At 40.5% G+C, this 25674-nt stretch overlaps 1 protein-coding gene across 1 annotated transcript in view; it reads left to right on the top strand.

Moving 5' to 3' along the window:
- The window catches only part of DCAF1 (DDB1 and CUL4 associated factor 1), a 54178-nt gene that overhangs the window by 5140 nt on the left and 23364 nt on the right, over nucleotides 1–25674 (top strand). Inside the window, exons 2-16 of the mRNA XM_082487955.1 lie at nucleotides 258–375; nucleotides 4550–4626; nucleotides 5347–5420; nucleotides 6405–6518; nucleotides 8715–8852; nucleotides 10379–10882; nucleotides 12104–12205; nucleotides 13383–13541; nucleotides 16038–16217; nucleotides 17085–17294; nucleotides 18451–18620; nucleotides 20402–20526; nucleotides 21634–22894; nucleotides 24166–24364; nucleotides 25048–25130. Coding sequence (XP_082344081.1) covers nucleotides 266–375; nucleotides 4550–4626; nucleotides 5347–5420; nucleotides 6405–6518; nucleotides 8715–8852; nucleotides 10379–10882; nucleotides 12104–12205; nucleotides 13383–13541; nucleotides 16038–16217; nucleotides 17085–17294; nucleotides 18451–18620; nucleotides 20402–20526; nucleotides 21634–22894; nucleotides 24166–24364; nucleotides 25048–25130 — 3506 coding nt within the window. The 5' untranslated portion in view covers nucleotides 258–265. The remainder of the gene's footprint in view (nucleotides 1–257; nucleotides 376–4549; nucleotides 4627–5346; nucleotides 5421–6404; nucleotides 6519–8714; nucleotides 8853–10378; nucleotides 10883–12103; nucleotides 12206–13382; nucleotides 13542–16037; nucleotides 16218–17084; nucleotides 17295–18450; nucleotides 18621–20401; nucleotides 20527–21633; nucleotides 22895–24165; nucleotides 24365–25047; nucleotides 25131–25674) is intronic.

Here is a 25674-nt window from a genome sequence, read left to right as displayed (position 1 = left end):
AAGACTTGTTTTCAAAGTGTGTGCATGTTCTTTATTCTTCAGGCAAAGGACGAAAAAGAAAAAGAAACTTCCAACTTTTAAAGTGAAGTTCGGCAGTATTCTGTCACATAATCTTCTCTTTCTCACTCCATGCCGAGTATTTACTTGTCTCTTCCAAATGACTTGTAATCTTGGATTTATATTATTTCAATGTGGGATTTCTTGCTCATTTTTCAGCTTTTTTTTTTTTTTTTTTTTCCTTGTTACCTCTGCCTTAGGCTAAGCCATGACTTCAGGATCTGGGCATGTGGACTCCAAGGCTGAACTCACTGCTTTGCTTGAGCAATGGGAGAAAGAACATGGCAGCGGGCAAGACATGGTCCCTATTCTCACCAGGTAAGATCTATTAAATAAATTACTAAATTTGAATATCTGAAATTACTTGACAGCAGCTTTTACCATGTTTTTGCTTGAGGTTTTTACATACCTGATTACCCGTTGGCAATTCATTTTCTTGGTCTGGAAGTTGAACTGGAAGTGTGGTATTTAAATACACATAATTTTTGGTAAGAAATGTATATTGCAAAGATATTACACAGACTGTCTCTAAAACATGAATTTAATTCTCTGAAATAATAGAAGTCAGAGGAATCATTAAATAGTTGAAATAACTTTGGCATCTTCACCTTGATCAGGTGAAGATCAGGATCAAAAGCTATGAAAATGTTGTTTCATCAGAGTGGTGATGTGGGGTTTGTGATTGTAGTAACGTTGGTCAGATTAAATGAAAGGATGAGAGCAACTTCTTGGATGAATCAAGGGGATTATATATTGAGAAGATTTTATTGAAGCTCATAGGGCATGTTTTAAGTGAAATTTTAAAATTTGATTAATTTTCTTCAAACTGGATGTTTATTCACTGCCATTGTATTGTATGTGTGAGGAAAATATTCCCTGGACCAATAAATTGTTTTTAGGAGATGTGTAGGTACAGGTAACACCATTAATTGTAAGGCATCTTCTATTACAAGAGAAACATTTGAATTGTCAATTGCATTTGTGGTTTCCCGAGCTGCCAGGCCTCTCTTGGGTAAACTGATATTACTCTTACTTTAACAGGAGATTCACAGAAATTCCACCCAGTTCCTCCTCATGGCTCTGCTGGCTGACCTGTGGCCTGCCTAGTATACGCAGAAGGACCTACTGCATTTGTCCATTAAGAGCAGTCCAGGTTTCTGTACTGTACTGCTCTCTGTTGTTGGGTCAGACAAGTCAGTGCACAGATTCTGAGCTGGCACTGGGTGGAAATAACAGGAATCTGCTGGAGCTTCTTTGCACAGATCTGTACTGTGCCTCACCTAGTGGGCATGGCTTTTTTGCTGTTCTTCCTATGTTTCAAAAATAGCAGCGCAGAAGAGGGAGATGAGCAGCAGAAAGCCAATCCTAAACACTTGAAAATGAGTAGGTCTCTTGAAAATCATGAGACATGTTTCGCTGTATCTTTGTGTATTGTCTGATTTGTGTCTTGAAGGAAACATATGTGCAATTTCAAGGCTTTTTCTTTGCAGGCATAAACAGCAGAAATTTACTATATTCTAAGAAATATAAAGAAATTTAAGTTAAACATGTCTTTTCTTGTGTTTATAACACTCTGGCACTTCTTGCTCCAACTCAGCTCCTTCAGTTCCCTACATTATTTATGCCCAGACAAGTCTGATAACTCTCTTTTTGTTCGCCAAGGTTTCTGTGTGGCAGGCAGAGTGGATATGGATGGTGAAACTTGGGTATTTTGGCTTTAGTGGGGCTAATAGAGATTTATTTAAGATAGATAGCAAAGGGATCTACTGGCTGTGGCAGAAGTTGGATTTACAGTGCTTCAGGTATCAATGAACGCCACATGTCTGTTTGGAGTAGAGGGTTTTAAGTACAGCATAGATTTAAAATAATTTGCTGGAAGAGATGGTAGGAATCCTCAACAACTGGAGCTTTTGTTAGCTGATGTCCTGAGGCAGAATAGTGCCCTTGCATATTGTTTTAGACTTAAGGCAGAGGAAGCTGTGGTCATGCTTGTTGGTGAGTGACGTTTTTCTACTTCCTTCCGCCTTCTGAGCTAAATGGAAGAGAACTTCCCTTTGTGGATGGGGGCCTGTTAAATGTGGTGCTGAGGCAGCATACGTGAGGGGGCATTACTGAGTGTTTCAACAGTAATAGGACAAGAACAGCTCAGTTTGTGACATGAAAATGAAGATCTGACTAACTTTCCAAACATGATTGCAAAGACCGTTGTAAAAGAGGGAAAAAAAAATAGTCAGAAGTGGGGGGAAAGAACTCCTACCCCCATGTAAAATGTAGATCCTGCAAACTCTGAAGTGGCTGGAGAACCACTATAATGCCACTTGAACAAAGGAAATCTTGAAACCTGAATAAAAGTTTTGTGGTTTTGTGAGTTGATTTTTGTTAAAGCCCTGTGTACTACGTGGCTATATTATGAGGCAGGAATGAGCTTTGTTAGTTATTTGACTCTCCTATTGCTTCAACTGAGAATTGACAAAGCTGTTGATATGATAGATTCATTCAAGTGACTTCATAAACCACCTTTGTATGCATTAGTTAAAAGAAGGGTATTATAAGCAAAATAATTTTTTTTTTCTTTTTGAAAGTCAATTTTAAAAATGTAGTGATTTTATTTTGGTCAAATAATTGTGACTAATTGTCTCGAAAAAACCTGTAATTGGTGATTCACGTCCCTGTTTTATCTAGACTGTGATAATGTTGTCGTCCCTTGAAACCACTCGGCAGCTTCAGCTGGCATGCTGTTTGGCTGCCTAACTAAACAGGATGGACTGATGAGAATGTTATGCTCACTTTCCATGCTGCTTGTCTGTCATTTCTGGCACATAATCAAAATGCTGATTATCACCTAGAAAGACCTGACAAGTCTAGGGTGCAGCTTCTCAACTCCAGTTGTCCCCGTTGTCTGTCAGCAGGCACCCCTCAAGCTATTAGTTCTCATGGAAAAAAAATGAGGAGCTGGCAGTGGAGTATTTAAGTAACTTGCTTTTGCCAAAAATTCCTGAGAGCTCAAGCTGTGCCACCTGTTAGCAAGGGACATAATTTGCATCTCTTCACATTCAGGCTTACTAAAAGTAAATATTGGAACCCCACAGGATAAACAGTTTGCTGAAAGGTAATTGTCAGATCAGAGACAAGCAGGAAAGTTCTCTGCTCGTTCCTGATAAGCTAATTTGCTGTTCCTGCAGTCTGGGCAGGCTTCATAACATCAGCCTCTGTCATACTGGTAAGTCAGTGTAGTTCACAGAGGCAGAACTAAGTATGTTTTTGCCTCTAATTGTCCATGGGAACACAGGATATTTTCTGGAAAGTAACAGGAATGGAGCAGAAGTCGGTGGTGTTCTGTAAGGGAAATCCCCTGCAAAAGACAAATATTTTTCCAGAGATTACTGCAGCCTTCTAGCAGTTTTCCCTTCCCTATAACTCTGCCTAGATCTCTACCCTGAGGTATTAAGACCTTGTTTTAAAACGCTGTGCAGCACATAGGTTCTGCACCCTACTCTAGACCACAGTAGAGGGGAGGGAGGGAGGTTTTATACCAGGGAAATAAGATTTAATTTGCTAATGCTTTTTGAATACTGCTCTTTATTTCACCTCAAACTGCATAGATTTCTGCTGTAACACTTCATGGAGAAAGTGGATGACTATGACATTATTGCTTGAACATCAGATCTTCTTGATTTTGTTTGAGTAAAAATACTAGTTCATTCCCTTACTGCTCATTCTAAATGAATTAGAGCATAGGATTTCTTGTGTCTGCTGAGGCTGCTTCTCAGTTTAGGGGAAGGCATAACTTCAAAACAACCTTCAATTTTTGTCTGATACAGAGGGGCATTTAATGTATTTTGAAGGTTTGTTGGAACTGGGTGAGTATTTGCTTGTCTTACCCATTGCGGTAACTGACACATGCTAAAAAGGTGAGCTTTGATGGAGCTGATGGGATAAGCTGAATAGCGATTACGCAATACTTTATTAAATAGTAAATGTTTTTATTATTAAAATTTAATATGCAAAAGTAACAAAATAATGCGTAAGCAGTTTGAGCTGCTGCCCCTGCACAGAATGAGTAGGAAGGAGAACCAAGTCACCTGTTCAGAACTTACTGTACTGCAAAAGAGACTATGTGATGGTGACAAGTACTACTCAAGCCCTTTATTTAGTTTTCTACAGTATGTGTTGTAGAACATCACCACGATTCTAACTTGAGTAAATAAAAGGTATTGGCCCCTCCAGAGCATCATGCTTATGCATCACTGGGACATTGATATGGGTTTGGTGTATTTTGGAGTATGGTGTGGAGGATGAGATTAGAGGCAAGTCTTTTTTCTCACCCCTCCATTGTGAACAGTCTGAAATCCTCTGGTAGCACTGAATACTCTTCAAATGGAAGTTGATGAGCCGTTTTATAGTACTTTGACAGATAGGCTATTGTGAGGAGCTGTGTACTAGGAGAAGACTGAGTGTGAATTCTGCTCATTTGTTGTCATTCTTTCTGCAGAATGTCCGAGCTGATTGAGAAGGAGACTGAAGAGTACCGCAAAGGGGATCCAGACCCATTTGATGACCGACACCCAGGTAAGATGTCCTGAATGGTTTTGGCAGCACCAACTCTGTCACAATGTGTACCTCATATTTCATATTTGAGAGTAAGCAATTTTTAGCCCGAATGCTAAAACTGCTGGTCGAGATCTGACACTACTTTTGCAATAGGTAATTGTGTTCTGTAGTGCTGATATCTGGCAGTTTTGATGTTTGCTGAAAGATTTTAAGGCCCTGGATAGAGTTTTGGAAGAGTGTTTCAGAGGCTGATTTATGGCATAAAGGTATGATCATGTTAACAAGTTGTAGTTAATGTGTAGTAGTAGATGTTAGATGGACAGAGAAGACAGTCTGTCTCAGATTATCTTGAATTTGCAGTTAAGTGCAATGCTTTAGAATAGTTACATACAGCCACTGATGCTTTTTATCTTGTTATCCTTAGATTATTTTTTTGTGGAGATGACTTATTTCCAAGTTACTGCAGATGGCGTCTGCATCTTCACTGTCTGCAAAAATGACAGGTCAATACTATTGGACCACTAGAATGTGTTGTGCTTTGACTGGTAGGAATTCTAGGGAGGTAATGCCTACTAGAAAAAATGTTGAGTGAATTTTTCATATGATTTCTTCTGTAATTTTTCTTCTGAGAAAGGTCCTGCTACTAGAGTATTCCACAGTCAGTTTAAAGATGTCAAGACTAATACTGAACTGCTATCTTGAGGTAGGTAGATAAGTCTCTTCCTGTTTCTCTCACAGGTCGGGCAGACCCAGAGTGCATGCTTGGTCACTTACTGAGGATACTTTTCAAGAATGATGATTTCATGAATGCGGTAGGTTTACACTGAGAACTGTATCTGTCAATTCCTCACACCTTGTTATGGTTCTTGTTTACTCTGTGCTGGTTGACCTCAGTATTTACTTACTATTTATTTTACTGGTGTAGGGACTATCTCTTCCATAGCAGTGGTTTTTAAAATGGTTTTAAGTGTGACTCATTTGCCACTGTTAAAGTGACTCGAAGAAAGGGGAGTTCATGAGCTGTTCAGGAGTGCTGGAATATGTGTAGTAACAATTGAATTGTTTTGTCTCAAGGTTTATCACTCTCTTTAAAGAAAATATAGCTACTCTAATACAAGTTTAAAAGTATCATTAATTTCTGTAATGGAAATTAATACCACTAATTCCAATGCCTTGTCTCTGACTTCTTGGAAATGCTGGACTGCCAGTAGGAGCAGTAGAGTATGTCAGCTGTAGAAGACTCAGGCAGAGGATTAAGAGGCAAGAGCCTGGCTTTCCTCTTGTGTTACTATACTCTAACATGAGCTAATAGCTAGAATTTTTCTTAGTCTCACTTCTGTGCAAGCACCTGTGTACACATTGCTATGAGGATTCTGACAGATTGCTTGCATGTAGCTTTTGGTCTTAAACTGCAAGCAATAAGCAAACATAGATGCCATTAAAAATGTGCATTTTTTAATATTAATTTTTTTCAGCTATTACCTTTTTATGTTTGCAGTGTTACTGAACTGTCATATGGGGTTTTTTTTAGGCATTTGTCTTTACAAATCAATGCAAGAGAGATATTTAGTCAGCGAACAGCAGATCAGAGGGGAATTCTGTTTCTCTGAAAAGTAATTTCAACTTCTGAGGCACTGGAGGGAGCAAGTTAAAGGCTAGTCATCTTTAGATCCAGGGCTTACATGCTGACGTTTCTTACTTCATCGTTTTGCCGCTGTGGGAGTTGTAAGGCTTTCACTGCACTGGTTTTGGTCAGAGTTGAATTTCAAACCAATGCTGTTCCTGATCTTCTCTAGCTAGTGAATGCTTATGTGATGACAAGCAGAGAACCTCCGTTAAACACTGCTGCCTGCCGACTTCTTCTGGATATCATGCCGGGACTGGAAACAGCTGTTGTTTTTCAGGAAAAGGTATCATTTATACTAAGGCTTGGTTTTTAAGCTTGGTGTATTATGTACTCCACCAAATCCTGCCTCTGGGAGACAATCTATTCAATCTTACTCACAGTTTGGGGCTTTTTGATGTTGGCTTGTTCAGCTGATCAAATCTTGGGTATTTCACAGCTTGTAAGGCATAACGGGACTGATTCAAACCAGGAGCTGGAACTTAATGTGATGTTTTGGGAAATGTTGTACTTTGAATTGTTATTTCATAGACCTGTGAATGGAGTAGGCTGTATAGAATGTGAGGACTTGCTATAGGAGTCTTAGCCAGTAATCCCCAGCTACAGCAGAGCGATAGCATTATTAGAGCTAAGTGATAAGCAAGTCATACTTTAACTAAGCAGTCTAAAATCCACATGCTTTGTGGGGATTATCTGGAACTGTGATGGACAGCTGAATCAGCCTTCTGTATGTTGACAAATGTGGTTTTCTGAAGGAATGCACAGAGGGTTGAAAGTGGGGCTCAGGAGTGAAACGAACTTTCTCCTCAATTTCCTCATCTGTAAAAATTAATGTAGTATTTTTTTTAAGTTTGGAAACCAGGTAGTGCTTTATATAAAGTTCCAAATTAGTTTCTTTACTAATGAAAATACGGATACGAAGGAAAGAATAACATGCTCCCTTTGTGAAGGATTGAATTTTATTTGAGATCTTTGTGATCTGTCCAAAGACAAGTAATTCTGTGAGACTTTGATCGAAAAAAATTAAAAGTAAAACAATACTTTCCTATATGTGAAGGATATAGCTTTTTCTCAGAGCTTTTTTTTTTATCTTTCTGTAAATTGAAATTGAATTTTTAAATCTCGCACTTAAGAACGTTTTTTCTTTTGACTTGAGAATACGTAGAGCTCTGTTATGGCACTTTGGGGTCCTGGATGTAGGAGTCTGTAGAATAGCTCACAAATTCCTTTGAAGAGCGTACTGTTCTGGTCATAAAGAGGTCCTCTAGCGGCTAAGGTATTCCACATTTAGTCATTTTTTGTTTGTTTGGGGTTTTTTTATGACATAAGAGCATTTAAATAATAATGCAATTTTCTTTAAATATCTGTAAGCTGAGACTTCTCATTTAAGTGTATGTCTATTAATTATTATTTTTAACCGGTCTTTTATTGTATTGCACCTATGATTCAAATTATGTGCAAGATTCCTGTCATGATAATGATGTGTTGTTGTATGAAGGTGGTGAGGCACTGAAACAAGTTGACCAGGGAAGTTGTGAAGGACCAATCAGGCCAGGCTGGATGGGGCTTTGAGCAATCTGTTGTGCTTGCCCATAGCAGGGGGTTTGGGACCAGGTGATCTTTGAGGTCCCTTCCAACCTAAACCATTCCGTGATTCTATGAAGTTTCAAAATCCAGAAGTGATTTGGAGGAAAAAATTGAGTCTTTCACTTTAAACCATTGTCTTTTTACTTGATTGTTTTAATTTTTAATTAACAATTGTCCAGCCTTGTTAAGAAAAGTTGCCTGGCAGTGTTCAAACACTGCTGATTTTGTTACTATTAATAATACTAACCATATTTAACATTTACATGTGTACGCATTGGTATACTTGCATGCATTTCTCTCTTCTCCAAACATTATGTATTTCTGACTATGTTGAGAATTGTTCTTTTGGTTGGTGAGTAGTTGTTAGTGTAAACAGTTCCTCTGGCACCAGGTAGCTTGCTTATTTAAGTGACCTTTCAATTTAGCCCTAGTAAGCTTTTAGTGAAATATAAGAAATTTAGCCAAATTCCATTCTACTAGGTATAAGCTCAACACTGTGTCTTTGAAATCTACTGAACTGATGGAGATTTATATTAGTGAAACTGACAGGAGCTTTGGCCTTGTTTGTTTTGACTAATCAATTTATACTTGTAGTGTTTTGCTACTTCCTAGGCAGTAGGTTGACTGGACACTTCAGAAGACTTTTACAGGTGTGCAAATCCTGTAAATTCCAGATATCTGATGCCTGGGAATAGTTTTATGCAGCTTAAAATGTTAGATTTATTTTTTATCTTGGTTCCAGATATTTTTGATTCATTACATGTTTGGTAGGAAATCTAGCCTAGTCATTACTAGATATAGGGAGAATTGTTAATGACAGATGCTTTTACTGTGACTGAGAAGTTAAAAATGAAATATAACTGTTGGATTTGCTTTCTTATTTTCTTCATTCTAGGAAGGCATAGTTGAAAATCTCTTTAAGTGGGCACGAGAGGCTGATCAGCCGCTAAGAACATATGCAACAGGGCTATTAGGAGGAGCCATGGAAAACCAAGATATTGCTGCAAATTACAGGGACGAGAACTCACAATTGGTAATGATCTCTTGGTCATTTTTGTTTTTTAGAGGGCAGATACGGAGGGTTTTTTGTTATTGGTTTTTTTGGGTGAGAAGCTCACATCCATGAGTTAGTATATGGGCCTTACAGTGGTTATAGTAATATCTGTAAGAGTCAGTAACTCATGCTTTACATCCTTTCTTGACTGTGCATTTGCCGAGGCTGGGGCATGCAGCCTGATTATTCTGTTATACCAGTTGTGTTAAAAATGCCAATGGAAACCTAAGAAGGCAAATACTATACTTTTTAACGGGACTTATGTTCGTTGCTTCCTTAAAGCTTCTTTTCAGAAGCTCTACATCTGTAACTGTCACATGTTGTGATTTACATACCAGACAGGGATTTTAAAATGAAAGGTAAAAGGTAAATCAACATGGGGACAACTTAATATGAAATTGCATCTACTTCTATTCTAATCTTTTCCCCAGTTTACTGTTGATTCTGTATGATGTTGTCATGGTTTAACCTCTGCCAGGACCACGTAGCTGCTCATGCAGTTCTCCCCCTTCCCCCAGAAGGGCAGGTAGAAAAGGAGAGGAAAAGAAAGGGAAAAAACCTTGTGGGTTGAGATAAAGACGGTTTACTAGAACAATAACAGAAAAGGAAAAATAACAATAATAATAATGGTAAAAGACTATGCAAAATACAACACAAGTCACTCTCACCACCCTGTGAATTGGTTGCCCAGCTCCTTTCTAGTGGTGATCGTGGATTCCAGCCCACCAGCCAATCCCCATTTATATACCAAGGATGATGTCTATGGTATGGAATATTCCATTGGCCATTCCATCGTTCTCTCTATGCTCCTTCTCAGCTTCTATGGGAAGATGAAAAATGTCCTTGAATAGTATAAACATCACCTGGCAACAACTAGAACAATATGCGTTATTGACATTCCTTTCCTACCAAATCTGAAAACACAGCAACTACTAGAAAGAAAGTTAACTCTACCCCAGCTGAAACCAGGACAAATCAGCAATTAAGATGACTTTTGGAAGAAGGTAGGATAGGCAAATTTGTCTCCCAGGACAGCATACAGTGTGTTAAAGCATAGGTGAGTTCTAATTCTTGCACAGATAAGGCCTTTAAAAGTAAACGCATGACCTTAGGTTTTGTGGAACTGCAATGTATAAAAGCTGCTGCTTTGAAAGGGAAAGTTGCCTTTGTTCTAGGCTAGGCAGAGATGATGGCAGGATGGTGCAGACTGCGGTTCTGTTAGCACTAATGTAGCTCATCTGCTCTTAATGGCTTTCAAGCCACTTCCTGCTCATGCAGGAGACTAGGTGCTGATATTTTAGAATGAAAGTAGCTGTAGCAAAAAGGATTGGAGTTTTCTTATTCACTTTGAAATCATTATTTCTCTGGGCAAATGTACACTACAGCATGCTTGACGTTTTATGCTGTGGAGTTGGTTGTATGATAAAAACAAAAAGTATGGCTGATGTGAGTTGCATGATCAAAACAAAAAGTGTGTTCTCATGCATGCTTCTTTTCTGAAACAGGTGGCTTTGGTGCTTCGACGGCTACGAGAGTTACAGGTTACTGAAATGACTACAAAACAAGAAAACAAGCGTCCCAGCCCTCGGAAAGTGCCATCAGATCCTTTGTTGCCTCTAGATGAAGAGGCTGTGGATATGGATTATGGGGAGATGGCAGTAGATGGAGAGCAAGAGGAAGTTCCTGGTGATATGGAGATCTCCTTTCATCTTGATTCAGGTCACAAGACCAGTAGCAGAGTAAACTCTGCTACGAAGCTAGATGATGGGGGACTGAGAAAAAGCAAATCAGGGAAACAGCATGAAAGAGACGGCTTCCGGAAGGCCAAGCAAAAGCTGGGCTTCTCTGCTTCAGAACCAGAGCGGATGTTTGTTGAACTGTCCAACAGCAGCTGGTCAGAAATGTCCCCGTGGGTGATTGGCACTAATTATACACTTTACCCTTTGACTCCTGCCATAGAGCAGAGGCTAATTCTTCAGTACTTGACTCCCTTAGGGGAGTATCAAGAGGTGAGCATACAAAGGTGGGAGCAAGCACTCTGTGCTTGAATTCTCCTGATGAAACTATGAGTGGTATTGTGGGGAAAAATTTGCAGAACTGTTATATCCCTCTGTGATGTTTCCTGATATGATTAAGATCAGCAATCTTTCCTGAGTTGTTGATGACTTTCAGACTGATGAAGTCATTAGTTTGAGAGTTACTTGGTTGGCAATACTCAAACCTAAACCTAGCAGGTATGTGGTCTAGTAGTTGGAGCACGGGACTAGGAATTTTATTTCTGGTTTCTGTTAAATTTGGTGATTGTTTACATGACACAGGACAAGTCACTTCGAAATACAGGCATTTTTCCTGTTTTCTCTGGGGGATGTGATAGACTCCTGCAATTAAAAGTCTGAGGAAATAATGCACTTGAAATTCTAGATGAAGTTGTTTGTATAACCTCTGCAGTAGTTCTGATGAGAAATGGCAGTGCCAATGTTATGTAGATGCTTTTTAGAGCTGTTGTTACTTACATGGACAAAGTAGTTGGGCACTGTTGGATTTACCAAAGTGTGTTTCCTTTCTCCGTGGTTTTTTTTTTTTTTTTTTCTTACCATAAAACTCAAGTTAGCGTAGGTCTGCAAGCCACCTTTATTTCTATCTAATCTTCTTTTAGGTGGTTTAACTTAATTTGAAATAGAACAAAGCAACAGTTTTGCTTTGTGATATACGTGTTGTGTGTGTGCCTTGCTTCTGTGAGAGGAAAAGAAACCATTATCCCCCTAATACCCTGCATGCTGACTGGATCGCTTCATCTGCCAGCAATAATAGGATATAAAAATAGGAATTAATACTATAAAGCTGTTACACAAAGAATTATGCGAAGGGGTTTGGTTTGTTGCCCTGCTCTCCTCTTTTTTCTGTTCAGTTGGGTAGTTGTCTTTGCACAGATGGAAAGTGGAACCTATCGCCAGGGTGGTATCTGTGTGGACTTGCCATAGCCGCACTTGAAGGAGAGTCTTAAGATTTCCGTGTGGCAGCTGTCATGCACCTTGCTGCAGTCAGCAGATGTATTACAAGAGGTCTGTTAACCTTTATTGCTTCCTATGGATGGAGCTGGTTACCACTGACCTCTCATAACAGGTATCTGCCAATAGGGGAAAACTGGGGGTTTGAGAGAGTAAAAACCAAACCAGACCTTTTATTTCCCATGAAACATTCAGCTAGTCTCCCCTTTTTATTTTTCTCAGCTACTACCCATCTTTATGCAGCTGGGATCAAGGGAGCTGATGATGTACTACATTGATTTGAAGCGAACCAACGATGTGCTGCTCACTTTTGAAGCCCTTAAGGTAAATTACTTTCATAATGCATAAAATGTACCATGAACATTGTAAAAGTGTTAAATATATGTCTGCTGCATGCGTCAAAGGCAAATGCTCACCTTCCTTAGGCTTGTGTATCTTGCAGGATTCCCTGGGATTTGAATTAGCTTTCACTCAACTTGAATGGGTTGTGGGTTTTTCATAACTCTCAAGTACTTAAAATTACAAAAAAAAGAAAGGGAGGAGGGGGTAAAAAGATCTTAATTTTGCAGGAAGTGCCATTAATTCCACCTGCCATCTGCCTATCTGAAGACGATAAAAATTCCATTTTTTGTCAAATGCTTGTGTTCCTGCTGCCCTTAGATGGCATTCCTGAGTTGTTTCACTGCCTGTCATCTCAAGGGACATTTGTGAAGAGTAAAAAGCATAAGCGTCTTACTCCCAGAAGCCCCAGCATGGCATCTGAGCTTAATGTCTGAAATACAATAGTTTTGTGTGAGGAGTCTTTAGGTTACCTCCCTGAGGTACAAAACCCCACACAAAATAAGCTTCTTCAAGCTTATATTTGTCTGTGTGTTCTTCCCCTCTTTCACACTAACTTCTTTGCCTCTGGTCCTTCAGTGTCATCTTTCTCTCTGTTTCATTGTCATTTGTCTGAGAATTTATTTCCAAGGAGCAGCGTTCCTACAAAAGGTGTAGGTTACCTCACTTGGGAGTGGGGTGGGGTTTACAATGGTTCTTACTGTTTCCTCTTAAGGTGTTGGTAATACAAAAGACTAAAGTGTAGTGCAGCTGCAGACTCCTGTTTTAACAGTAGCCTTTAAACTTCATTTTGTAAAATTATTCTTTCCAGCATTATGACGTATACAAAGCGTGAACACAAATTTAAATATTTCTTAGTGATAAGAGAGAGTTAATATGAAAAGAACAGGAAGACTTAAGGTGGCCTATTGGATAATTTCTGAGTTGCTTTGCTTTTCTTGCGTTTCTTTTGCAGGATATGTAAAACAAAGTGATAGTGCCTTTTTTGGTTTTATCATTGGGATAAATACTGCATTCAGCAGTTAAATATACTGGGAGGAGGAAATAAGGTGGACAAAACATGGAGCAGTTGCTTTTTCTGCCATTTGTTTTTCTGTGGGGCGGGGGACAGAATTGATGAGTTTGAAGAATTCCGGTCTAATGTACTTTCATCCTTCTGCAGCATTTAGCATCATTGCTGCTGCACAACAAGTTTGCAACGGAGTTTGTTGCTCATGGAGGAGTGCAAAAGTTGCTGGAGATTCCTCGTCCTTCCATGGCAGCAACAGGGGTCTCCATGTGCCTGTATTATTTGTCTTACAATCAAGACGCCATGGAGAGGGTAAGAGGCATTCTTCTACTGTAACTGCAGTGATTCCTGTTGTTGCTTAGTGTTTCTACCTGGGTTCAAACAGTGAATAAACATCTTCTAAGCTAAAAAGCAAACTTATATATATGACTTTGGTATGTGCAGAGGCAATAGGAAGTATATAAATAACGGTGTATTTGAGTGTTTTGTTTCAAGGGTGTGGATTTCATTTCCTAGGGAATTCACTGAAGACTTCTGTATTGTCCTTGTCTCAATATTTTTATCACCTTTTTCATCCTATTACTCCCTTTCCTTTAAAAAAAAACAAAAACAACACCAAAAAACTCCTCCATTCTCATTTGTCTTTCCTTTCCTGTCTATTCCAATGGACTCCCATACCTGAGCTTGTTTTGTTTCCATGCGCTGTCTCAGTGTGGATAGCTTCAGTGTTACACAGCGCCTCAGTCAGATTCCAGACAGCAGCACAAGTTCCGTGGTGGTGGTAGAGTGCAGCAGAAGACCAATGCAGGTCTGGTCTGCATTGTTCAGAAAATCAAATTAAATTACACTAAGGGTTCTCTGTGGCCTGAGCTTATAAATGTTAAAACAGCTGATAATGAAGGTAAATTTCCTCACTTTGTATTTTAACATAGAAAAAAATATCTTAAAATAAATCCTCTTAGTTCAGTAGCGTTCCTCCATCAAGCATCCCTTCAGTCAGGTTGATATGGCAGTCCACCCTTAAGCTTCAGTTTCCCAGGTACTTTAAACAGTGATTCTATTTCTTTTTTTATTTTTTGTACTGGCAGTAGCACATCTGTGCTGATCTATGAACTGATCTAGTTTATTCTAAAGTTGCTACCATGCCAAGAAAAAAAGTTGAACTTTCAGCTTGTGAGCATTAGTACTGGCATATGGGAGCATCCTGCTCATTCAAAGCAACTGCAAAGTTGTAGCCTTAAGCCTTTTGACTCTGTTCTGCTTTGAGTGATGGCTTTTGATTCCTTGCCTGTCCCTGGCATTGTCTAGTTTTTGGGGTTTTTTTCAGCTGAAAGTGGAAGCAGTTAAACTAGTAACTGTACATTTCTGCTTTTTCTTTCCTAGTTTTAGATTCTGTCTGTGTGTTGTGATTTAACATGCTTAATACTCTGAGCACGTAGTGGCTGTTTAAGGCCATATCTGTGTGGATTCTGCTGGCATTTGTTCTGCAGGCATTTGTATGAGTGAGTTCAAAAACCTTTTGGTAATCACGGTTGATCAGGGCCGTCTGTGCCCTGTATTATGTCTCCCTTATGAGGTCAAGAAAGGTGAAATGGGAGTAATGTTCGATCCATTTCGTTTGTACGTTATGTCAGAAAGATGGACCTTGGCTGCATATGCCCTGCTTTGGTGTTTCTCTGAACTTTGTCATGAGAAAGCTCTCTATGCTCCCTTTTTTCCTTCTCCCCCCGCCCTCCCCCAACCCCCGATTCCACTTACTGTTTGCATGGTTGTTCAAAACCAAAACCAAAAGCCATGGCAGGGCACTGCGTGAGGATTCCTGCTGCTTGACATCCTCAGGCCATGTCATAAAACCATGCAGCTGTTTGGTAGTGACATTGTCTCGTCTGCCAGATGTTATTCCCAGTATTTGCAGATAGCAGAGCAGGTTTCTGTGGTACTTTCCTCTCGTCTTCGGATTTCAGACAAAGCCAGTTGCAAAGCGTAGGTAGTTCTTATCACTTAGTCCATGCCAAGCCTCAGGTCTTGGGGTAGAAGTAAGGCTGGAGCTGGTAGCACTATATTCTCTGAGTATGTTCAACACCAGCAGAGAAGAGACAAAAAAATCTGCTAACTTGACATATAGCGGCTGGTGCCAGTGCTTCAGCTCTCTGTGCTCTTCCTCTTGGTGCTGACCCTGGCGGAGGGTTCCAAGTTCCTCATTGTTGGAAGCTAACTACCGTATGCAAAAGTGCAGTTCTGAGCACAAGGTTTGCATGTCTCAGAGGCAGAGTCTGAGAAAAGAGAAAGACCAGGTCAGTTGTCTATTTCCAGAGAAAGTGAAGCTTTAGAATTGCATGTGATGATCCTTGAAATTCCCCCGGCAAACTCTGGTAGCATTGAAGTCTAGACCTTCAACATATAGTGTATGATACTGTTACACTGAGAATATTTTTTGTTTCTTTAATGGAAACTTCTCTTCCTTCTCTACCTCTAGCGAAACGTTCTTTGGATAGCTTGAAGTAGTACAGAGAAGGACTCTCTGGAATTATAAACTGCACTGAGACTGCTGTATTTATTGTGTTTAGGTCTGGGAATGGACCAATTGCGAGTCCTACATTGCCACATCATAGCCTTTATTAGCCTCACTGGGGCTTTCTTTTACTGGTCTGGAAATGGGACTTTTTATTTCATGTCTCAATGTCCAAAATCAAGTTGGGAGTAACTATTTGTCCTGTTTGTCCCTCAAAGAAACCTTATTCTCCTTGGAGAAATTCTCTTCAGCAATCTGTTTGAAGTCCTTCTCAGGAATGTTCTTTTGCTTTCTAGGTGTGCATGCACCCCCATAATGTGCTTTCAGATGTAGTAAACTACACCTTATGGCTAATGGAGTGCTCCCATGCCTCGGGCTGCTGCCATGCTACTATGTTCTTCTCCATTTGCTTCTCCTTCCGTGCTGTCCTGGAGCTCTTTGACAGGCATGATGGCCTTCGACGTCTGGTTAACCTGGTAAGGCTTCTAATTTTATGTGGTGAACAGGATTTCATTGTCAGGTTTTGCACCCTTTACAGTGCAACTGTGGAGAGTTCTGTTCTTCTGTTTGGTTTTGCTTGTTTTTTTTTTCCTCCTCAGTTCCCAAGAGATGGAGAGGTGGAGTGAGTTTTCTTAACAACATACACCTGGATCCCTTTATCTTTATTACTTTTATTATTATTGTTGTTCAGAGACTTGCTACCCTTTGAGAGCTTTTTGGTGCAACTCCTGGGTTAAGCAGTACTCACTCAAACAGTAGTGGCTTAGTGGTAGTTAAAATGTTTCTTGCTGTTCCACATACATGTGCGATATTGTCGTGCACCCTTTGGGTGCAGATAAATCCAGCCTTGTTCCAGGTACGACTGTGTGTGTGCTATGGTAACCACTGTACCTCATGAGCACAAATTATATTGTTTATGTACAAAAGCTGGTACGCCTGCATGGTATTGCTGTGCAGTCATAATAGCTTGGGTTGCATCTAACTCGGGGACATCAGCACTGCACAGTGTAAGCACACTTTGTGTTGTGTAATAAAATGCCTAATATTATTGGGCACAAGAGTGCCTCCAGATCTACATTGATGTTACTTCTGGATTTCTTTCTTCATAGATAGTGAAGGAGAGGGAATGGTTCTTTTCAGACTTAATATTAATTCCTGCAGATACCCTTTTCTGTTTAGACAGCTTTTGCCAGCTCTTGAGAGTGTGCTTGTATGTCTTGTATAGCAAAGTAAGTTTGTTTGGTTTTAGTACAAGTGCAGCTGAGAATTATAGGTGCTTTTTTTTTCCTGAAGAGAGAGCTGATGAAACTTTTTTTTTCCCCTCACCCAACCTCTTCCTGAAGATAAGCACTCTTGAGATCTTAAACCTGGAAGACCAAGGAGCCCTCTTGAGTGATGATGAGATCTTTGCCAGTCGCCAGACTGGGAAACACACCTGCATGGCCTTGCGTCGATACTTTGAGGCTCACCTTGCTATCAAACTTGAACAGGTGAAGCAGTCACTCCAGCGCACTGAAGGTGGCATTCTGGTTCATCCACAGCCCCCCTACAAGGTGAGCTGCATGTTGCAAGCTTTTAACATGGTCATTGCATTTTTCAAGTGAATCCAAGCTGCAGGAATACGTGGATGTCCTTTGAAGCCAGTGGAATAACTAGGCAGTGTGCGATTTATAGGGATAGGGATTTTTTTTATTTGGACTTTTTTCCTGCCTTGTGGAATGACACTGCAATAGAAAAATACAGAAGAGCCTTTGAGGTTCATCTGAACTAAATTTGATTAAGGTTTGTGCTCATCTGCTGTGGTTCCTTTTCCATCTCTCAAAACTCAAGTTAAAGTCAGGTTATTTTTGATACTCGTGGGTTTTTCTATGCTTTTAATCTCTGAAAGGTCAAAATCTGTATGTGTAGAAAAGTGCATAATGTTGAAAAACTTGGAAATAAGTTTGATTTGATAATGACAACTGAAATGTGTCTTTTGGACACCATAGTTTTTAGGAATGACCTGGGAGTTTCTTGCGTTGGCCATGATTATTTTTTTTCCTACTTGCTCCCTGCAAAGTGATGTTGTTTTTTTTTTTAACTGAATTTTATGTCTGCTTCTTTTGACGGACCCCGTTCACCTATGGTTTTTGCTTTAATATATGATGGTTTTCCAGAAGAGCTGAAATAATAATAAAAAAAATCAGCATCTCTGCTTCTGCAAAAAATCACTTATTTTCAGTAACTAAAGAAATGCCTTCTTGTGTAATTTGAAGGAAAATTACTGAAAGGCAAGCTTAGTAGGAATTTCCTTTTTTTTCTTTAGTGTGTTTTGTAGTCTGAACTTAAAAATTGTGACAATTTTTTTGCAGCCTTTTTTAATATTTTAGCAGAAATTTATTTTGAATGATGTTTTAGTAACTACTAGATTAGTAACTTAAAAGCAGCATAGAATTTTAATTTAATGTAACTTTTCTTAAATTGGCCTAAGCCTTCTAGGACTGCAAAGAAAATTTAAGGATATTATTCTTAAGCTTATTATGGTATATTATAGTGACAACTTATTCTTTTATAATTGGGGAATAAAACAGAAAGTAATCTGCAAGAAACAGTGGTAGTCTACTCTTTGTGGATGCATTTTTCAGTTAAATGCCGGCAGTGGGGGACTTCATGTGCAAGTTTGTAACCTTTGTGATCTCTTCCTAATGCTCCCAACTCCCTTCCCTGCAGGCCTGTTCATATACTCATGAGCAGATTGTAGAGATGATGGAGTTCCTGATTGAGTATGGTCCAGCGCAGCTCTACTGGGAGCCAGCAGAGGTTTTTCTCAAGTTGTCTTGCGTCCAACTCATGCTTCAGCTCATTTCAATAGCGTGCAACTGGAAGACGTACTACGCAAGGTGAGCTGTTTGCTGTAGTACTGTATTTTAGTAAGTTATGACTCTTGGGCAGGACATTACATTTCTAGATTTTGCTACCTCTCTGATAGCATTTAAAACAAGTACACACTGGTTAGTGCTGCTAGGGCCTGTGCTGTGGCTATGCAGTGCTTACAAAAGTTAAGACCATGGAAAGCAGGACTAAAATTTTGAGGTAGAGAGAGGGATGTCATGAGATTTCTGAAGAGCCAAAATGCCTCAGGCCTTTGATTTCTGAGAAATCAGCATCATAGTAGAGCTTAATCACAATTCTGTGTCACTTTCCACCTGTCTCAAAATTTGTTTACCTTTTTGTTAGAGAAAGGCTAGAAAACTTTCAAAGTAGAGGGTGAAATCAAGAGGTATCTTAATCCTGGAAAAAGGTGGAATGTTTGTTTGGACGTAGTAAGATTAGCTGACTCAAGAGAGGATGCTGTCTGTCACTGTTGATTTGTTGGTATTTGAAGTTTACTGAGGAGATGTAACTGTTAACAGTTGTGTGAATCTGCAACAAACCAGCATTTGAGAGAGGGAAAAGACTGAAGATTATTACTGTGTATTGCTCAGGTTGATGTCCCTAGACAATACACCACCAGCTGTTAAACTCAACATCTTGACAGAGGAGTTCACCTTATGTTGCTTCAGCCTTATCTTGGCTGCAGACAAGCTGTGGAGGCACCATGATATTCTGTTATCTTTCTGTGGCACCTCTTGCCCCCATCTCCCTACCCCAAAAAAATCTGCAGCATCTTTACTGTTACAAAAAGAAAGGGAACTGCCACCAGGCTCTGATAGAATACCATTAGGATCCTGTCCCCAGTTCAAAGGAGGATGGGTGCAAAGTTCCAGCCTCTGTTCATCCTAATGACCATTTCTTCCCCAGAGTGAAGCTGTAGTCCTCTCTAGAGATATGTTCACTGAGGAGTCACTGTCTGCTATAACTGGTTGTCATCAGCAGTATTCTTGTCACCAGGACTCCCTCCTCCTTATTTCTGCTGCCTGCAGGAGCTCCTTGCCTAACTTAATTTGAAAGCCTTTAAAATCTGTTTTGCTTCTGCAATCCCCTGCCTCCCTCTCTCTCTCTCTCAGGTTGCACTCTCCTGGGTAGTTTCTGTTCTCCTGTTTCTTACTCTCTGCAGCTGTTTCCTAATTGCTACCTGGGTTAACTCCTACCTTCCCATACAGGCTTACAAACCTTCCTCCCTTTTCATGCACTGTTCTGCTCTTCCACCTCTTGCTTAACAGCCCTTTTCATCTTCCATACACCTGTGTTTCTCTTAAACTGGTGCCTAAGTTGATGTCTTTTTCCCTGTCACAATTGTCTGTTCTACTCCTGAACAGTTTCCCGTTACCTCAGAAAAACTTCCTTCCTAGTTGACCAAGGACAGAGTATTTTAGACAGCGGTGTTTCCTAACTAAGATGTAGAGTTAAACTAGATTTAGAAGCTTAATTTAGAAATTTTTTTTTAATAAGTCTTAACATTCTTGTTTTTTATAAATATGAAATTGCATTCATTTTAGGAGCCTGTGGGCAGTGTGGGATGAATGTTGACAGACTGCAGGCAATGGTGTGCATGTGAGCACTGCCTTCTGTGGAGACCAGCCTTTGAGTGGAACGTTCTAAAATCAAAAGGCATCATCAAATACATTAGATGTGACTGATTTACTCCTATTTGTTGGAGTAGAGTAGATTGAATACTATTTTATGTTGTTGAAACTACTCTGTATGTGCACCTCTAAGAAGTCCTTCTGTTGTCTTTCAGGAATGACACAGTACGATATGCTTTGGATGTACTAGCCATCCTGACTGTGGTTCCTAAAATCCAGTTGCAGCTGGCAGAACCTGTGGATGTGTTAGATGAAGCTGGATCTACTGTTTCCACTGTGGGTAAGCTGAATATGGTCTTGATGACTTACACACTTGCCAATTGTCTTCTACTACATGGTTTTTCAGCTGGCTGTTTTTCACCTACAGTGAGACAAGGGTTAAAATAATTCATGTATTCAGAGTTATTGTCAGGGATGCAAATAAATGGGAGAGTAGACTGTGGTTAAAATTGTGTGATATTTAGCACTATGTTTGGATTACAGATTTGAAGGAATGGTTTTTGACTCGCACTTGTTTTCAAGAGCTCATTAAATACAGATGGTGGCTAATCTACTTTTGTAATGGGACTATTAGGTTCCCTCAACTTCCCAGAAATTTAGGTCTCCTGGGGATATGGCATTTGAGAATATGGGAGAGGAACAATTATTGCTGTTTGAGGTATGCTCTAACTGGTTACCTGCAGATTCAGTATGCAAATGAATGAGATGAGCCTGGATCAGATTTAAGGTTTAAGGATTAACTGGGGCCCAACTTTTTTAGGAAAAGAAAAATAAAAGGCAGGCAGAGTACTAGATATAGGCAAAAGACAAGTTCTTTTGCACAAAACATTTCTCTAGATAAAACACCAATTCTTTCTTGAGTGAGGGTTTTGATCTGAAGTGGACCTGAAATTAACAGGAACTCTGTCTGGGCACAAAAAAAAACCACCAAACCCAAAGTTTTGGTTTTGCCTGACTCCTTTTGGAACCTGGGATATGAATTATTTTTTTCCCTTCATAACACAGTCCCCTTCCTTCCTCTTTGTTTCCACTTTGTTAATATTTATACAAGAGAGTTGCTTTCTGCAGTAAGAATCAGAGGCATGCCTGTGCATCTTTCTCTGTGTCAGGTATTTCAGATTTTGCATTCCTGGGCCATGCCTGATCAGCTTCTCTGAAAGATTGACTCCCTACTTACTGATGAAGTGGAGGAGCATCAGTGTAGGAAAACATTTTGCCTGGGAGGTAGAAGTATATGTCTTACGCTAGTTAGCAGAACTTCAGAAATTCCCAGAATGAAGAGAATTACCTGTTTGCCTCAAATTTGTTGAAGACTCCCTTACTTACCTGATGAACTGTGTAAGGTACATTTCAGAGTACTAAAGAAACTATTTCTTTCCCTCACTAGGTATTAGCATCATCCTTGGAGTTGCTGAGGGTGAATTTTTCATCCATGATGCCGAGATTCAGAAATCAGCCCTTCAGATCATCATCAATTGTGTATGTGGCCCAGATAATCGGATCTCCAGTATTGGCAAATTCATCTCTGGAACTCCTCGGCGAAAGCTTCCTCAGGCCCCCAAGAGCAGTGAGCACACATTAGCTAAGATGTGGAATGTGGTACAGTCCAACAACGGCATCAAAGTGCTGCTGTCATTGCTGTCTATAAAGATGCCGATCACAGACGCAGATCAGATCCGAGCATTAGCCTGCAAAGCCTTGGTGGGGCTCTCACGCAGCAGTACTGTCCGGCAGATTATCAGCAAGCTCCCCCTCTTTAGCAGCTGTCAAATTCAGCAGCTGATGAAAGAGCCGGTGCTTCAGGACAAGCGCAGCGAGCATGTGAAGTTCTGCAAATATGCTGCTGAGCTGATAGAGCGTGTCTCGGGGAAGCCATTGCTGATTGGCACAGATGTCTCTCTGGCTCGGTTGCAGAAAGCGGATGTGGTGGCCCAGTCAAGGATCACATTTCCTGAGAAGGAGCTGCTGCTCCTGATTCGGAACCATCTCATCTCTAAGGGCCTAGGAGAAACTGCATCTGTCCTTACTAAAGAGGCTGACCTACCCATGACTGCAGCATCTCATTCATCTGCCTTCACCCCTGTTGCGGCTGCTGCCTCTCCTGTGACCCTGCCTCGCACTCCTCGCATAGCTAACGGCATCTCAGCCCGTTTGAGTAGCCACACTTCTGTAGGTTCCACTGCCACCTCTGTCCATGCTCAGGCAAGGCCGTCTGCATCCCAAGGTCCTCTTGCCCTTCCAGGCCCTTCTTACGCCAGCAACTCTCCTCTGATTGGCAGGATTAGCTTTGTCAGGGAGAGGCCATCTCCCTGCAACGGCAGAAAAATCAGAGTGTTGCGACAAAAATCGGACCATGGCGCCTACAGCCAGAGCCCAGCTATCAAAAAGCAGTTGGACAGACACCTTCCTTCCCCACCCACGCTGGACAGTATAATCACAGAGTACCTTAGGGAGCAGCATGCCCGCTGCAAGAACCCTGTTGCCACCTGTCCCCCTTTCTCTCTCTTTACTCCCCACCAGTGTCCTGAGCCAAAACAGAGGCGCCAAGCGCCAACTAACTTTACCTCACGGCTGACCCGCAGGGCAGCCTTTCCGAAGTACGGAGGGGTGGATGGTGGCTGCTTTGATAGACACCTTATATTTAGCAGGTAAGGAAGAAAAACGTTTCTTGATTCCTGTCAGGATGTGCCAAAAAGCCGTACCTGGATTTGGGCTGCGCAGTCCCACAGCGGAGTATCCTTGGAAAGAAATGTGTTTTAATTCAACAATGACAAGTGGGAGAGCCTTGAAAGGCATTTTTAGAAGTTGTTGTTTCTCTTGTCCTTAGTACTGACCCTTAGTACAAAAAGCACACTTTATTTTCAGTATCATGTTAATTCATTAGCAACATTGACTAACGGAGCTTATAGCTCTTTGTTCTCCTTTGGAAGGTAAGTATGTAACGCCAGTTTTACTCGAGAGTGTAGCCTTGAGGAAGGTTGGCTGACAGATGTGGGACAGCAGAATCTGTATTTTGCTCTTTCAGCTGAATCCACAGCACTGCAAGTTGTTAGCCTTTTTATGTGGTCTTTCTTTCACAGAATCACAGAATAGTCAGGGTTGGAAGGGACCTCTGGAGATCATCTAGTCCAACCCCCCTGCCAGAGCAGGGTCACCTACAACAGGTTGCACAGGACAGCGTCCAGGCGGGTTTTGAACGTCTCCAGAGTGGGAGACTCCACAACCTCTCTGGGCAGCCTGTTCCAGTGCTCCACTACCCTCAAAGTGAAGAAGTTCCTCCTGACGTTAAGATGGAACTTCCTCTGTTCAAGCTTGTGCCCATTACCCCCCGTCCTATCAATGGGCACCACTGAAAAAAGACTCCTCCCATTCTTTGCTGAGGTTAAATTGGAAGATGATGTAAAGTTTACCAAAAAAAAACCCCAGCCAAACAAACAAAAAACCAACCAACCAAAACCCAAGATGACACATAGATGAAAGCATCTTCACAATGAAACCAGTATCACCTTAGGAAATTACGATGACAGGAGGTTATTTGGTTGGTGTGCCATGCCTTCTGTGTGGAGTGTTTCAGAACTGTTAGAAATTTTTTTGCTAGCTGTCTCTGCTTACCCAGGTGACAGCTTTGCAGGTTTTCCATCAATCCAACTCTGAAGACGGACTCCAAGTGCTTCAACCTAATGATGTGCTTTAATAGAAGTACTTAATAGTGCAAAACAAACCCTGAAACTTTGCAAATGCTGTTGTAACATACTCACTTGAGTGCTAGTCGTATGATTGACAATTAGTTTGTCCTAGAAGAAAGCTATAACTTGCACCTATGTGATTGTTAAGGACTGGATTTAATATCATCACACAGCATTTCAGTTTTGCTTTTCTTCTCTCTTTTGGGTGACCCTTGTATTTCTGTCTTCTCTAGGTTCCGTCCAATTTCTGTGTTCAGGGAAGCAAATGAGGATGAGAGTGGCTTTACCTGTTGTGCGTTTTCTGCAAGAGAACGATTCTTAATGCTGGGTACTTGCACGGGGCAGTTGAAGCTTTATAATGTGTTCAGTGGACAGGAAGAGGCCAGTTACAACTGCCATAACTCTGCCATCACGCACCTCGAGCCATCCAGGGTAAGTAATCAAAGACCCATTCTGAGTTTTAGAAGTTCTCACAGCCTAAGCCCTGGTATGTTTTGGGCCTCTCTGGATATGTGCATCTAAAATGCACCTACTGGCTGGCCTGCAATGCCTGTCATTAAAATACTTGTAATAGTTACATATTCCCCCTCTGTGAGTTCTACAATTTTTTTCTTCCCCAAGAAAATAGGTAAGATGCACAGTGGCTGTGTGCCTATATATGTCTGGAAGTGGAAAAATGCTTAAACTGGCTATGTATTTAAGATAAATGTGAGATAAGATATCAGAGTTTATATAACCTCCCTTTGTTGGAGAAAGAAATCTTTTGAGGGATGATTCTAGGAAGAAATAAAAGGTAACTGATTTATAAGCAGTGTGAACTCCACTCTGAATGCATCAAAATTCAGGCATGGATTATCCTGATTTTATCTGCTGTTAACATCATAGATCATTCCCATTGTCATCTGTAACATTTTTCTTTGTCTGCCAAGGGCTCTTTATATTTGACATGGTATTAGATACCTATACTTTATCTCCATAGGGGTAGTTTAGTAAGCATAAAATCTGCTATAGTTCCTAAATTCATCTTGTACGTGTAAATTAAAGTGTACAGGTAAAATGATAACCTCTATTTTCCCTGATATTCTTTTCCCTTCCACTCCCATCTGAAAATACAGGATGGATCTTTATTGCTGACATCTGCTACGTGGAGCCAACCTCTGTCTGCATTGTGGGGAATGAAGTCTGTCTTTGATATGAAGTAGGTATACTCTGATCCAGCTGGGGGGTATGTTGCAGTTAGAAGAACCAATCAATATAGGCAGAAACCCTAAGAACAAACTCTATGAAAGAACAGTACAGCACAGCTCTCACAATGTCTTTTGTGGAAAAAATGAAATGTGCTCCCTTTCTTATGGGTAGTATCTTCCCTATTTTATTGGGTACAGACAGCTTTGCTAAATTCTAACTACCTAAAGTCCTATTTAATGCAAGCTAGATCAGTAAAATCACTGTTCTCCCTGAAGGCAAAGAAATGTGTTTGTATTTTTATTCTCATGTTTGTAAATTATCTTGACACTCTTTCTGTAGCCAGTTACAGAAATTTACTAGCATGGTGATTTGCATGGTGAAATTTTCAGACCCTGGATACAGGCTCTTTCAGACTTGGATGAAGCTATTTAAAATTGATTTCAGTATTTACAATTGTTCCTCCCATAAAAAAACGGGTGGAAGGCTCTTCATTTTTAATAGGTTTGACTGTTGTCTACCTTAGTTGTAAGCAGCAGTTTCGGTGTGACCTGTAT

The sequence above is a fragment of the Vanellus vanellus genome (genome assembly GCF_965231255.1).
Source record: "Vanellus vanellus genome assembly, chromosome: 9".
Classification (NCBI taxonomy): Eukaryota; Metazoa; Chordata; class Aves; order Charadriiformes; family Charadriidae; genus Vanellus; species Vanellus vanellus.
Note: the sequence above shows the minus strand (reverse complement) of the source record. Positions and strands in the feature narration are given on the sequence as shown.